This window comes from Thunnus thynnus, chromosome 5 (assembly GCF_963924715.1).
Source record: "Thunnus thynnus chromosome 5, fThuThy2.1, whole genome shotgun sequence".
Classification (NCBI taxonomy): Eukaryota; Metazoa; Chordata; class Actinopteri; order Scombriformes; family Scombridae; genus Thunnus; species Thunnus thynnus.
This window is the reverse complement of record NC_089521.1, coordinates 13987875-14001411: the sequence shown is the minus strand read 5'-3', so window position 1 is coordinate 14001411 and position 13537 is coordinate 13987875. Positions and strand designations below refer to the sequence as shown.

The window sequence follows — 13537 nt, the reverse complement described above, 5'->3', positions numbered from 1 at the left end:
ACTTGGAGACATCAAACTGACTGGGTTAGCAGAAAAATAAATACATCTATTGGTATAATAAGGAGGGTCAGTTATCTTGTCACCACAAACTGTCTCTTAACTATCTAATTTATCCCGACCTTTCATATTGTAATATAGTTTGGGCCAGTACTTTTCCTAATACTCTCTACAAAACGTTGGTCCTCCAGAAATGTTTTGTTAGGATTGCAACCCGATCATCTGTTCCTCTATTTCAGAAAATCCAGATTCTTACTATTTATGACATCAATATCTCAAATATGTGTTTTTATTTATGAGATATATTCAAGTGAAGAGAATATTCCTTAGCAGTTCAAAACTTACTTTAAAGCACATTCACAGGTCCATTCTTACTCAACTCATCAATCTTCAGATCTTGATCCTCGTAAATTTCTCACTTGCAGAGGTGAATTTTTGATAAGATTTAGGGATTTATGTTAATTTTGTGCTTTCTGTAACATTGTGAAATTGAACATAATTTAGGCCTCAAATAAGCCCACTGGGTTTTGTGCCTCTCCCTACACTGTTGTTATCTTTGTCATTTTTCTGTATTTTTTAAACTGTGCAAAAGTAAAACTAACCCCCCCCCCCCCCCCCCCCCCCCCCCCCCCAAAAAAAAAGAACCTTGATAGTATGGGAGGAGATGAAATAAGGTCTGTCAGTGCAGCAGTATCATTGATCTTACCTGTGCTATATCATAAGAGTGCTTTGCTGTTGAAATATGACTCCTCAATTGAACAGTGTTGTGTCTGGAATAATTCTTTATGATCTTTACTCAGTATGATGGTTTCTTGTTTTCTTTTCGCTCCTGTTTGGTCAATATCTATGTATTATGAAATAAGTTTTCTGTGTCTCCAATTTTTTCCCCGCATTTAAAATGCCAGTCAGAGGCTCCCGGGGCTCCAACTCTCTCTCCAGCCAAGAAAATGACTAATATAAATGATTGACAGCCTTACAGGGATAAGGTTGCCCATTTAGCAAATTCAGTGTGTCAAAGGAAAAGAGTCACAATGGCTCCCTGAGCGATGGGATTGGAGATGAGAGAAATGAAGATTTTTGTGCTGTATCGATCCCCCAATGCTTGTCTCATGCATTTTACACAAGATCTAAATGCCACTTACGGTATAATACAGCACTAGGTCAGGGCTCACTACTCTCTGTTCGGTGGGATTTCAGGGTACTCTGGTGTATAAATTCAACAGGAATCAAGTAAAGCTGTTTGATCGTGTCATGGGCTCAACGCTAAGAAGGCACTGGGGATATCTGAGTATTTGAACCCTTGAATCTTTTCTCTGTATCCATTAATGGGCCTCTCATGGACATCTGAAATTACTTTCATACTTTTTCAATGCATCAAACTAAGCTCTCCTCTTCTCTCCTCTCTTATTTCCTCTCCTCTCCTCTCCTCTCCTCTCCTCTCCTCTCCTCTCCAGGGTCTAAGTTCTGAGTTGCATCATGGCAGAAGAGAGCCCGGAGACAGATGGCCCCAGATTCTCAATGCCGGCTGAGCTCCAGCATCCTCACTCTAAGTACTCTCAGTGGAAGTTTAAACTGTTTAGGGTGAGGTCCATGGAGAAGGCCCCCTTGCCCAGTGAGACACACCTTGAGAATGGTGCCTTGTCAGGGTTCTTGCCTCCTGTAGCTCCAAATATAGAGTTGGATAATAGTGTGGGTCCAGGTAGTGTTATGAAATTATGCCTAGGTGGAAAAAGCAAGGAAAATGTGGAGGGCCCGGGCCGGAGGGTGGATATGAAGCTACAGGAAATGGACACCCATATGAACCACCTCAGGTGATCAAATGTTACTATCCTATACTATATGCTGATACTCTATACTATATATTATATAGTATAGAGTATATATATAAGTTTCTGTCAAAGAATTTGACAACATTGTTTTTCCTCTATGAAGGTGCCTGTGCCGCCTCTGTGGAAATGTCCTAAGGAAAGTCAAAGGCCCAGTGCATGATGTCCATGCGGATCTGGATGAGGCAAGCAAGGGTGCCCTGCGTAAAATGGGCTGCAAGTTTACAAGCTGGCCGGAGGTCATCCTCAAAGTCTTCAAAGTGGATGTGACAGAGGACACAGAAGCTGTCCACCCTCTTTCGTTCTGCCATCGCTGCTGGATGGCTGCCATACGAGGAGGGGGCGTCTGTAGCTTTTCCAGAACAAGAGTCCCTGAGTGGAAACCTCACTCCTCCCCCTGCCATCTTTGCTCTCCCAAGAAACCGTCATTCCAGCGGACTAAGAGAAAGAGGAGGACCATTCCTAGAGCCCAGAGCTTGGCAAAAAGGATCAGGTGGGACCACGGCAACAGCATTGTCATTGGTGAGAGGAGAGCTTTGAGACCATTTGGAGACCGTCATCATGGTCCTGTGGTTAGGGCCTGGAAGAAAACCAGCACCCAGAGAGAGCACTGGATGAGGAACATCACCCACTGCCAGAAAGACCACCTGAGTACCAAGCTGATCTCTGAGAAGCTCCCTGTGGACTTCCTTTTTTCTTTCACCTGCCTGGTGTGTGACCACCTGCTCTTTGACCCAGTTCAATCTCCCTGTGGGCACCTCTTCTGCCGCAGCTGTATCATAAAATATAACCACATTCTGGGACCTCACTGCCCGGCCTGCAACTTGCCCTGTGGCCCTGATGACCTCATTCCCCCTCCCAAAGCCTTTTTATCAGCCCTGCACTCTCTACCTTTGCTCTGCCCCAGAGGCAGCTGTGGGCAGAAGGTAAGGCTAGACTCATTTAAAGCTCACTGTGTGGGCCATGATCTGGATGAACAGGATACAAACCAGCAGTCATCAGAACTTGACATCTACCTGCTAACCAATAAAGGGGGAAGACCCCGTCAGCACTTGCTATCGCTAACTCGCCGTGCCCAGAAACACCGGCTTAGGGATCTGAAGAACCAGGTGAAGATGTTTGCAGACAAAGAGGAAGGTGGCGACCTGAAGTCTGTGTGTCTGACGCTGTTTTTGCTTGCACTGAGATCTGGGAATGAACACCGGCAGGCAGATGAGCTAGAGGCTATGATGCAAGGTAAAAAGCGATTATGAGGCTTTTGTTCAATCAACATAACCCCCCATAGTTAAGAAAGATGAACACAAACAAATGAAAATTATGATAGTGTTTGCTCATTAATATTTCTGCCTACCTCTGAGGAATACACATATCTCATAAATAACAATGAGTTGAAAGGTTCACACTTAAGGAGAGAGGAGAAAGTTTCCTGTGATTTTGATTGAAAAGCTTTTCATTATTGTCCATCTCTGTCTATTGAACCACTACTGTTACACGCCCAGCCCCTCCCTGACTCTGTCCAACTCTCATTCTCTGTCTGCTTGTCTGCCAGTCTCTCATTCTCACACTCCCTTTAATGCACAATAACAACTCTTGTGAAGGGGCTGTTAGAATCAAAACAACATCAGCAGCTCTTGTATCTGCAAATTACACAGACAGCACCATCCTCCTCTCTGGGGAACAGAAGCCAGCTGGTGTCTGTTTTCATCTGCAGCCAATACATCACTTTCGCCAGCTTCACTGATTCACCCTCTGTCCCCTTATAACATTTGGAAATTAGGAAATATTGGATTTTTTAATCATGGGCTTGTGGGCTTTTGACAATGATACATTCACATTTGGATGTTAAATTTGTGATTCTCTATGTCTCATAGTATAAATGACTCCAAATGCGGGATATCAAATGAGGAAATATTAGATACTGCAGTTCTTTTCAAAGCACTAGAAATGGGCTTCCACAGTTTGGTGTTGAATAATTCTCTTCATGTCTCAATCCTTTCCTCTTGCTTTCCTGTTTTATTTCTGTGTTATTTTGCCTCTTTCTGTCTCTCTAAAACTTTCTCCCCTTTTGATTTTCTCTCTCTCTGCAGGCAGAGGCTTTGGGTTGCATCCTGCTGTGTGTTTGGCCATTCGGGTCAACACTTTCCTCAGCTGCAGCCAGTATCACAAGATGTACCGGACTGTCAAAGCTACCAGCGGCCGCCAGATCTTTCAGCCCCTGCACACTCTTCGAGCCACAGAGAAGGAGCTTCTCCCTGGTTTTCACCAGTTTGAATGGCAGCCAGCTCTCAAGAATGTGTCTGCATCTTGCAATGTTGGCATTATTAATGGGCTCTCTGGATGGGCTTCCTCAGTGGATGACTCCCTACCTGACACCATCTCTCGGCGGTTTCGCTATGATGTGGCACTAGTGTCAGCATTAAAGGATCTGGAGGAGGACATCATGGAGGGGCTGAGAGAAAGTGGGATGGAAGACAGTGCTTGCACCTCAGGCTTCAGTGTTACGATCAAGGAATCCTGTGATGGCATGGGCGATGTCAGTGAAAAGCATGGTGGAGGACCAGTTGTTCCCGAGAAGGCTGTACGTTTCTCTATTACTATTATGACTGTGTCTGTCCTGGCAGATGATGAGGAGGAGGAGGTTACTATCTTCACGGAGCCAAAGCCAAACTCAGAACTGTCCTGTAAGCCCCTCTGCCTGATGTTTGTGGATGAATCAGACCATGAGACAGTCACAGCTCTCCTGGGGCCGATAGTTGCAGAGCGTAATGCAATGAAAGAGAGCAGGCTCATCCTTTCCATCGGCGGCCTGCCTCGCTCCTTCCGCTTCTACTTCAGAGGCACGGGATACGATGAAAAGATGGTACGAGAGATGGAGGGCCTGGAGGCCTCAGGGTCCAGCTATGTCTGCACTCTGTGTGATTCCAGTCGAGCAGAGGCATCTCAAAACATGGTGCTACACTCCATCACCCGCAGTCATCACGAGAACCTTGAACGTTACGAAATATGGAGAACCAACCCCTTTTCTGAGTCTGGAGAAGAGCTGCGGGACAGAGTCAAAGGGGTCTCTGCCAAGCCCTTCATGGAGACCCAGCCCACGATGGATGCATTACATTGTGACATTGGCAATGCCACAGAGTTCTACAAAATCTTCCAGGATGAAATTGGGGAGGTGTATCGAAAGGTCAATCCCAGCCGGGAAGAACGGCGCAGCTGGAGGGCAGCCCTAGATAAACAGCTGAGGAAGAAGTTGAAGCTTAAACCAGTAATGAGGATGAATGGGAACTATGCTCGCAGGCTAATGACCCAGGAGGCTGTGGAGGTGGTGTGTGAGCTGGTGCCCTCAGAGGAGAGGAGGGAGAACCTGAGGGAGCTCATGAGGCTATACCTACAGATGAAGCCTGTGTGGCGCGCCACCTACCCAGCCAAGGAGTGCCCTGACCAGCTGTGCCGCTATAGCTTTAACTCCCAGAGCTTTGCTGACCTCCTCTCCTCTGCCTTCAAATATAGGTACAATGGAAAGATACCTAATTACATGCACAAGACCCTGGCCCATGTCCCTGAAATCATAGAGAGAGATGGATCCATCGGAGCGTGGGCTAGTGAGGGGAATGAGTCGGCAAACAAACTGTTCAGGCGTTTCCGGAAGATGAATGCACGTCAGTCAAAGGCCTTTGAGCTTGAGGACGTGTTGAAACACCACTGGCTCTACACATCCAAGTACTTGCAGAAGTTTATGGAGGCTCACAAGGACTCTGCTAAAGCTCTGCAAGCTACCATTGACCCAGATGAGATCCTGGAGGATGAAGATATGTCTCTGGAAGTTAATAATTTTTGATTCTTTTTCACATGAAAGCCAGATAATTTGATTGATTTTACACTCAAGATTGTTGTATAATCTGTTTATTGCCTAGATTGTCTAGTTAACAATTTCTTTTGCAGATTGCATGGAGCCGATCTCTATCTGCATTTATTGGGAGGACTTGAAGCAGGGATGGCTTTTTTTCTAAAATGTTTTATATTTTGTTGTGATACAATACGCAGATACAAGTATAAAGCAAATTCAAACATGCATAATCATTAATTGTTAGACTTTACAATATACTGTTTAATTAAATATCTACATTCTTGGACTTGCAATTTCCAGTGTGCTACAGTATGTTTTGTTAAATGTGTATTTTACTTGTGGCAATTAGTACAGTGTGAAGATGGGACAGCAGAGGAATATAGAAGTAACACACAGATGTTCCCTTGCTCTTAGCAGGAAAGTTCTTTTTTTTTTTATCTTCACCGTCTGTGAAATATGATGCAGTTTATAGTATTGCAAGGATATGACACATTTATGAATTTATATAGAGAGGATATTTATGGAAACAGATGAAAGCACTGTAAGTCATGGAGGGAAATTGTGTTAAAAAGACACATTTGTGGCCACTGTATTAATATATCATTTGAGCTGGAGCAAAATGCAATCACAGAGACCCAAATGTTCTTTGTTTCATGAGTGCCCTCTGAAAAAGATTACTTTAGTGCTTTATCGTGGGATCCCTCAGGGGCAGAATAGATGCCAGGTCACTTTGAACCAATTTTTATCTCTTTCAGTTTTTGCACAGTGAAGGATAAATGATACTTATTCGAATTTTTCACATAGAATAAAGCATATACTGACCTTTTTGTTGATATCATAAAAATACAGTATGGTCCATTACGGAACCTAATACCCCATGGACTCTTCAGCACGCAGGGATTTTTCTTAAGCTCTGTATATTACCTGGCCCCATCTCTCTGCTGATATTTCTTCATTGCCATGGTTGACAGTCAAGAGGGATAGGAGGGAGCTAGAAAGACCTGATGTAAACTGATTTGTTGGCAACTTTATTTGTTTGATTGATTGATTATTTTGTCTTTTTCTGCCCTCAACATTTTGAATTGTGACAGGCAATTTTGTTTTCTTATTTGATTGAATGTTTGATCCTATTTTGCTGTCATAAGTTTAAACATGACAGCTGTGAAATATTCACATTTCACTGGATGGTTGTGTCACAGTCCTACAATAACATCATGTTTTAGAGCATTATATTGCAACTTGTCCCATATTTGTTTTTTTTTGCAATAATGAATTGCATTTCTAATGTAATGGATGATGGATGCTTCACCAATTCCCACTTGTTCACTTTTCACCATGTATTTCCTCATTTTGTCTTTCCACATTACACTAAATATCAAGTTAACTGTTTACTGGGGTTGCAGAGGGCTTTCAGTGATGATTTATTCTGCATGATAGTACAGTATTTCACAGAATTACCACTACTTATTACAATTTTCATCTGTTATTTTTATTAGATTTTGATTTAAAATGCAGTTGTGTGCTGTTTATGGATGTTTCTGTTGTATTTTAACTGAAAAAGTGAATTGAAGAAGGAGTTTTTTTGTACTTGTTTTGTCCTTGTTTCCACCAAAGATTAAATAAATCTGACATGATATTCTGGTTTGTTTTTTGGTTTTGTTTTATTATTAAAAGCAATTTACAATTTCAAAAACTTATATCATAGCACAAAATTTTGATTCATTTGGTTCTGGAGGACAGCACTAGTGAGGGCTTACTTTCACAGTGATTCATGTAATAGAAAATAATAAAATGATAAACAGCTGATAAAAATACAAATCTGAAACACTGTACACATATATGCTAAAAACTCAATCAGAAGGAACTATATATAGTACTGTTATATACATAATGTAGTATCGTCATATGACAACATTACATTTTCATTTCAGGATGCATTTTTATTACATATCTGCATATTAGGTATTTTGGAATTTAATACAAAATACCAAATACCTGGAATACAATGAAATCAAAATGACTATGAACTGATTACACTGACATTTTCATCATATTGTCTATATTTTATTTATTCATAATTTCTGATTTTATTATATATGTATATTAGGTATTCTTTTTTATTTTTTCATAGATGTCATTTAAATACAATTTACAATTGTAAAAAAAAGATTATGGTGTATTTTGCTCTCTAGGAGGCCAGTGTTAGGACGTGTTAAATAGCTCTTTTTTTATTTCCACTCTGGTGGAATTCCACTGATGAAATACAAAATTATTAAGATTAATTGTCACATATAATCATTGTGAGTGTCCATTAGAAAAATACAGATATAGAGACAGAAAAGTTTCATTTCGTCATATGTTTTATTTATTTAATCTAATCACAAATTTAATTAAGTACACAACTGCTTATTTTTATATTCAAAATTTAAAAGAAAGAAAGAAACATTTGGCCTGGAAGACAGTGTTACAAAGTGTTATTTAAACCAGTTATACTCACTCTTGTACACGATGGAATACAAAATAAAAATAAGCCATTATACAGCTGATAAAAAATAAACTAACAACAGATAAACTTGCAAGAAAATATATTTTGTCACACCTTAATGAAAATATACACCATGAGAAAAATGAAAATTGTAAAATGAGAAATCAGATTTCAGGTTGTGTTTTTATTTAAGCTTGACTTCATTCTTGACCTTGGTGTATCTCAACAACAATCTCACCTTGAGGCCCACTTACTCACTTGCATTTTTATTGAATATCCTCATTACAAATTTAATGACAGGATAATATTTTTCATCAATCATTTATTCCCTGAATATAAACAAGAAAACATCCTATATATACTGAGCACCCTTAACAGTGATGATCTACATGCATTACAATTAACACTGGAGTCAGTCAAAAAGCCTTCTGAAAAAGCTTTTTTTGGCAGGAGACATCTTCATTATTGTAGGAGTTTGCCTGTCCTTTACTTTCATGGGGGTGCGCTTCAAAGGCATGACCTGTCGAGGTGGGGTCATCTCCTGGTAAGGCAGGCCTCCGTGGTCTAGGCAGAAGTACTTTTTGCTGCCCTGAGAGAACTTGACCAGCAAGGTTTCAGACAGCTCCATGCACTGGGCATGGACCCAATGTCCTCCTTCTCCCCTGGAACAGAAGATCATGGCTGGCCGGTGGAGCTCAGTGGAGTAATAAGGCTCCCATGTGTTGGGGTCCACCTGACAACCAAGGCAGCATTTGATCCAATAGCCTGTTTGCGATTCATCCTCCTCATCTTCCTCATTGTAAGTCTCCTCTTCTCCATCACTACTGTCCTCCAGCTCATGAGGCTCACGACCAAAGTAGAGCTCCTCAGAATCCTCAAGAGGAGTAGAGTCGTCATAATCAGTCGACTCTTGGCTGCAGCCCTGGGTTCCTTCTTCCTCTTTGCCTTCTCCCTTTGTTTCAAAGTTCACTTGATAAAAGTAGTGCACATCTGGTTGGGATGGCCTTCCCTCAGTCGGTACAGCTAGCAGGATGCTTACCTCCCCGGCACTACCGCCAAACCAAGTTCGACTATGAATGATATCTGGGGTCCACTTAGGTGGTTCCAGGGATTCAATGTGGATCCCTTTCTCATCCAGAGTCACGGTGCTGCATTCCAACCTCTTCTGAGAGTTTGACTGATACCCCCCTAAGATAATATATTTGTGAGTGGGACCTGTACGGGTGATGATGGCACTAGAGATGGATATACCAGTTTCTAAGGCTTCGCAGGAAAGCAAAGGACTGCCCTGCAGAAGCTCAACACGCAGGCGGAACAGTCGAGGTGGGCGGGAGTCAGAGGTTAGTGAGTGACCACCAAGGACGTAGACACAGTCCTCTCTGGCAAGGGCCAAATGGAAAGACTGTCCATCACTAAGCTCAGGTAAAGTGTGAACAGAGGAGCAACCGAACTCCAGGTCAAACAGGTACACCTGAGGAGGACAGTCGACAACGCTATTCCAGCTCTCTGTGGTCCGCTCTCCTGCCGGCATGTAGGACCTACCACCAAATAATACACATGCTGTCTTCCCATGGCTCTGAACCATACTGACTGTGTGGCCATATCGGGCCCCTGGCACTTCACCTACCAGTTCTTTCTCTTTGCAGCGTAGGGTCAGTTTGCGATTGCAGCCGCGACTATCCATGGTAAGCATATACAGGCTTGAGGAGATCTCGTTATTTGGGGTGCGACCACCGTGGATGAGATAACTCTCTGGAAGCCCATCATAGGGGTCGAGGCGGCAAACAGCAGGGCAACGTAATGGGGGTAGGTAGCAGGAGTCATTGGAGAAGGAGATGGCCCTTAACTTAAGTTCACCACGTTTAAACCGCACCCCAAATACTCCAGTTGGACAAGAGCGCTTGGGCCAGCCTTTCTGGCCAAACAGGAGAACTTCACCATCCAGCTGCAGCAGAGAGCAGCCGGGCTGTAGAAGGCCTGCACAGTTCACTGGAGTTAATGGTTGCAGGGTCATTTTCCGGCAGGTGCCTGTGTCAAAACAGCACACAAACACACAAACACAGTCAGCTGTTGCTTGTTTTCATGCATGGGCTTTAAAATTTTACTTCCTGTTTATTACAGTAACATGTGGAAGACTGTGTATCCTGTATGCACTGTAGACTCCAAAAATGCATTAGTAGATACTCAGCTTCTCCACAAGTCCTTTCCTTCCCTTCCTTTTGAAATTTGTAAAAGAGACATTCATACTAGAATAACATACTGTATATTAATATTATTATCACATTATATTATACATATATTAATAACATACCAGTTGTTAGCTTATGTGGAACAGTTTAGAAAGTTGCTAACAGACAAAATCTAAATCACAATGTAAATGATTTAATAATTAAAATTAAAAAAAGGTAAAAAGAGCTTTTTATGAAAAAAATTAGAATGCAAACTGGATTTTTTCTAAGATTCATTTTGCCAAGATATGACATATTGGTGATGGAAATGCTTTTGTCAGTGAAGCTACATCACTGTCACACCTACCAACAGTAACATTTTTATTAACCACAACCACAACTGTTAACCACAACTATACCTTTTATCATAGATTTTGTACTATATGCATGCTGCTGGTGCTCCTTTTATTTGGCAATACAAAGTAGCACTTGAGTTCTTTCCTTAAGTAAAATAACACCAACAATATTTAATTAAGGACACAAAAACACGAAAATAAGGCGGCAGCATATTACAGCAACAAATGACACTTCTAGGAGCTACTTCTGAGGCAATAACTTTCCAGATATTTTTACAAAAAGACAGCGCTCAGCATGATTTTCCTGGAAAATGGTTATATTTTCTGGTACAGCAGTATCCACAGCATTATGAAATTACTGGACAATCGCACAGTGTGGGCACTGTGTATTAGGGATGGGTGTACCTTTAAAAGTCTAAACAAAGTCACTGAATGAATTTCCCAAGCTCATGAGTGACATCATTTATTTTTTAGAATTATTCTTAAATTTTAATGCCATCATTACAGTGCCACAACTAACTTGTAATGTGCCACTTTATTAGCTGAGTCTGAGTATGAGTCAGTACATCGCAGACAGTATTTGACTACATTTTCCAGTTATGGTGACACAGACCTTACAAGTCAACTTAGAGTAAGCACAATATTGATTAAAAAACCCTGAGAAATGTTAATTCTACCTTTGATTTAGAAAATAATTTTCTGTTTGCTTACCTTCTGGTCAGGGCCAGGATACAGTGCAAGATAAACCTCAAGGGCTCTTTACGTAGCGTAACTTTGACAAAGGCAGGGAGTGACAGTGAGTTTGTGAAGCTTCGTTGACTCACAAACACTTCCAGATCTTGAGGTTAACTGTCTGTGACTGCTGCTCACTGGCAGGTGTACTGCCTGCATTCATTTAGTGAGTCACTTCAATGATATCACTAGATATCAGTTATACCTAAGAAGGTACAACAGGATTATTGAGGGAGTCTGTATAACAAACAACTGTATAATACCTTGAGATATTAAAAACTGTCTAGATATGTTGTGCTTTTTTCAGCATGTACAAAGAATTAATGTCACATCTAAAAAAAGGCTTTAATTAAATGATAGCTGAATATTTAATTAAAACTGATGATAATAACAGAAGTCCAAATAACAACAAGCTTGAAAACATAAAACATCATGACCTACATTATGAAGGGAATGCATGATGACAAAGTTATTTGAATAAGTCCAATCTCCACCAACAGCACAACAGACATATTCAGGACTGCTTGTTTTCAATGTCATAACAAGACACACCTCTGATGTGAGTTTCTTGTCAGGGAGGCTAGAAGAAGACAATACAAATAGAAAGCCAGTGTTGTGTGCTCTTTGTGCCATCAGGCAAACTTAATTGTAGTAATTTTACAACTACGTTTTACTCCTGAATCCAGCACATTCAACAACTTTACTAGACACAGCTAAAAATAGCAACAGTTTGAAAAATACCACTATGCAACCATTATATCTTAATTATAATATTGACTAAAGCAGATGCAGACAGCCATTTAATAACATTCAGTCAATAAAGTCTATTAATATGCTTCCAACATGAACATTCCTCAAAACCTTATAATGAATGAAGTGTGATTTCTAAATAATTTCTTCCTCATGCCAAACTATTTTCTAGTGGCTAAAATTCTGAGATAATTAACTTCATGTAGATGATTGAAAGTATTTAGTTTATTCACCAAGGCCTGGGCTTCTTAATTCAACTGTTTCAAAAGCTGATTAGAGGACCTAATCAAATTCTTTTTTGTTAATTATCAGGCATTATATACCAGACACACTGATTCTCCATTAGTATTGAGGGCAAACACTTCTAATGAGAACAGAAATATTTATTCAAGCACTATTTCACAAGAAAGAATGGATCTTTTCGTTGAGCCATAAGTGTTGTATAGGTATACAGTATATATTGTTCAACAGCCCAGACTCACATATTCAGCTTTTCTATGGTTAGCCCTAATGAAGTACCTTTTTTTTGTATCTCCCTTCCCTTTATTTTTTCTCATGTTCTGTCTTCACATTAGGCCTTTTCCTTTTTCTCTACCTTCTCCCTCATGGTTGTTATTTTTGGCATCAGAAATGACCAGATCCTTTAAACAATGTCAGATTTGTCCTGTAGCTTGCTGAGAAAAATACCCTTACACATCTTAACAAATGTGGCTATTAGTTGTCGCCTGCCTCACACACACACACACATACACATAGATCCAGAGCCTCACTGGACATGTCACAGTAATACCTCCTAAACTGTGAGCTTAGTCAACACTATCCATTTCAGTCAACCCTCTGACACTCTCCTTCAAAGCTGAATGACACGCTGTACCAGGAATGTGAGTCATTTATTCACACAGAACTTAATTCATTATCATACTATGATGCTGTTTCATGAGGGGAGGGTAAAAGAAAGGAGAAACAAAACATCACTCTTCAACAATGATGAATACATTCTAGCAGCTGTTAAGTGTGAAACTCCTTTGTACGTGCCTTGGTTTTAAAAATTTGACCCACTGTAGGTAAAAGCAGGTACCCTATATAAGTGATACACACAATATGTCTGAACACCTAGAGAAAAAAAACAGAGCTCGGAGCAGATGTCTACTCACTCATTAGCATAATGTGTTTGTGCACTGAGAGGCTGAGAGAAAACTTGAGGAGTGTGCAAAACAAAGGCAGAAACCACAAGTGCCTGGAAGACCGTTACAGCGTGAAAACACAAAACAGCAGAGCACCTGTGAGTCTAAACTGATGCTTACAGGGCTGAGTGGAAGAGAGAAAAATTTACTCCTGTTACTAGAGAGGATATAATGCATGAATTCAGATGTCAGTGG

At 40.9% G+C, this 13537-nt stretch overlaps 2 protein-coding genes across 2 annotated transcripts; one reads left to right on the top strand and one right to left on the bottom strand.

Moving 5' to 3' along the window:
* Positions 1-1509: 1509 nt before the first annotated feature.
* rag1 (recombination activating 1) lies at positions 1510-6281 on the top strand. Its single transcript, XM_067591106.1, has 4 exons — positions 1510-1630; positions 1661-1808; positions 1930-3059; positions 3911-6281. Exons 1-4 carry the CDS (start codon positions 1516-1518, stop codon positions 5656-5658), a joined length of 3141 nt encoding a protein of 1046 aa, XP_067447207.1. The 5' UTR covers positions 1510-1515; the 3' UTR covers positions 5659-6281.
* A 1845-nt stretch (positions 6282-8126) lies between these two features.
* rag2 (recombination activating gene 2) lies at positions 8127-10166 on the bottom strand. The gene has a single exon (XM_067591105.1). The coding sequence runs from the start codon at positions 10164-10166 to the stop codon at positions 8565-8567; it is 1602 nt and encodes a 533-aa protein (XP_067447206.1). The 3' UTR covers positions 8127-8564.
* Positions 10167-13537: the final 3371 nt, after the last annotated feature.

Coding starts and splice junctions, on each gene's coding strand:
- rag1 (XM_067591106.1), top strand. CDS start 1,516: ATGCCGGCTGAGCTCCAGCATCCTCACTCTAAGTACTCTCAGTGGAAG. Junction 1,809..1,929: donor ACCCATATGAACCACCTCAG/GTGATCAAATGT, acceptor TCCTCTATGAAG/GTGCCTGTGCCGCCTCTGTG. Junction 3,060..3,910: donor GCTAGAGGCTATGATGCAAG/GTAAAAAGCGAT, acceptor CTCTCTCTGCAG/GCAGAGGCTTTGGGTTGCAT.
- rag2 (XM_067591105.1), bottom strand. CDS start 10,166: ATGACCCTGCAACCATTAACTCCAGTGAACTGTGCAGGCCTTCTACAG.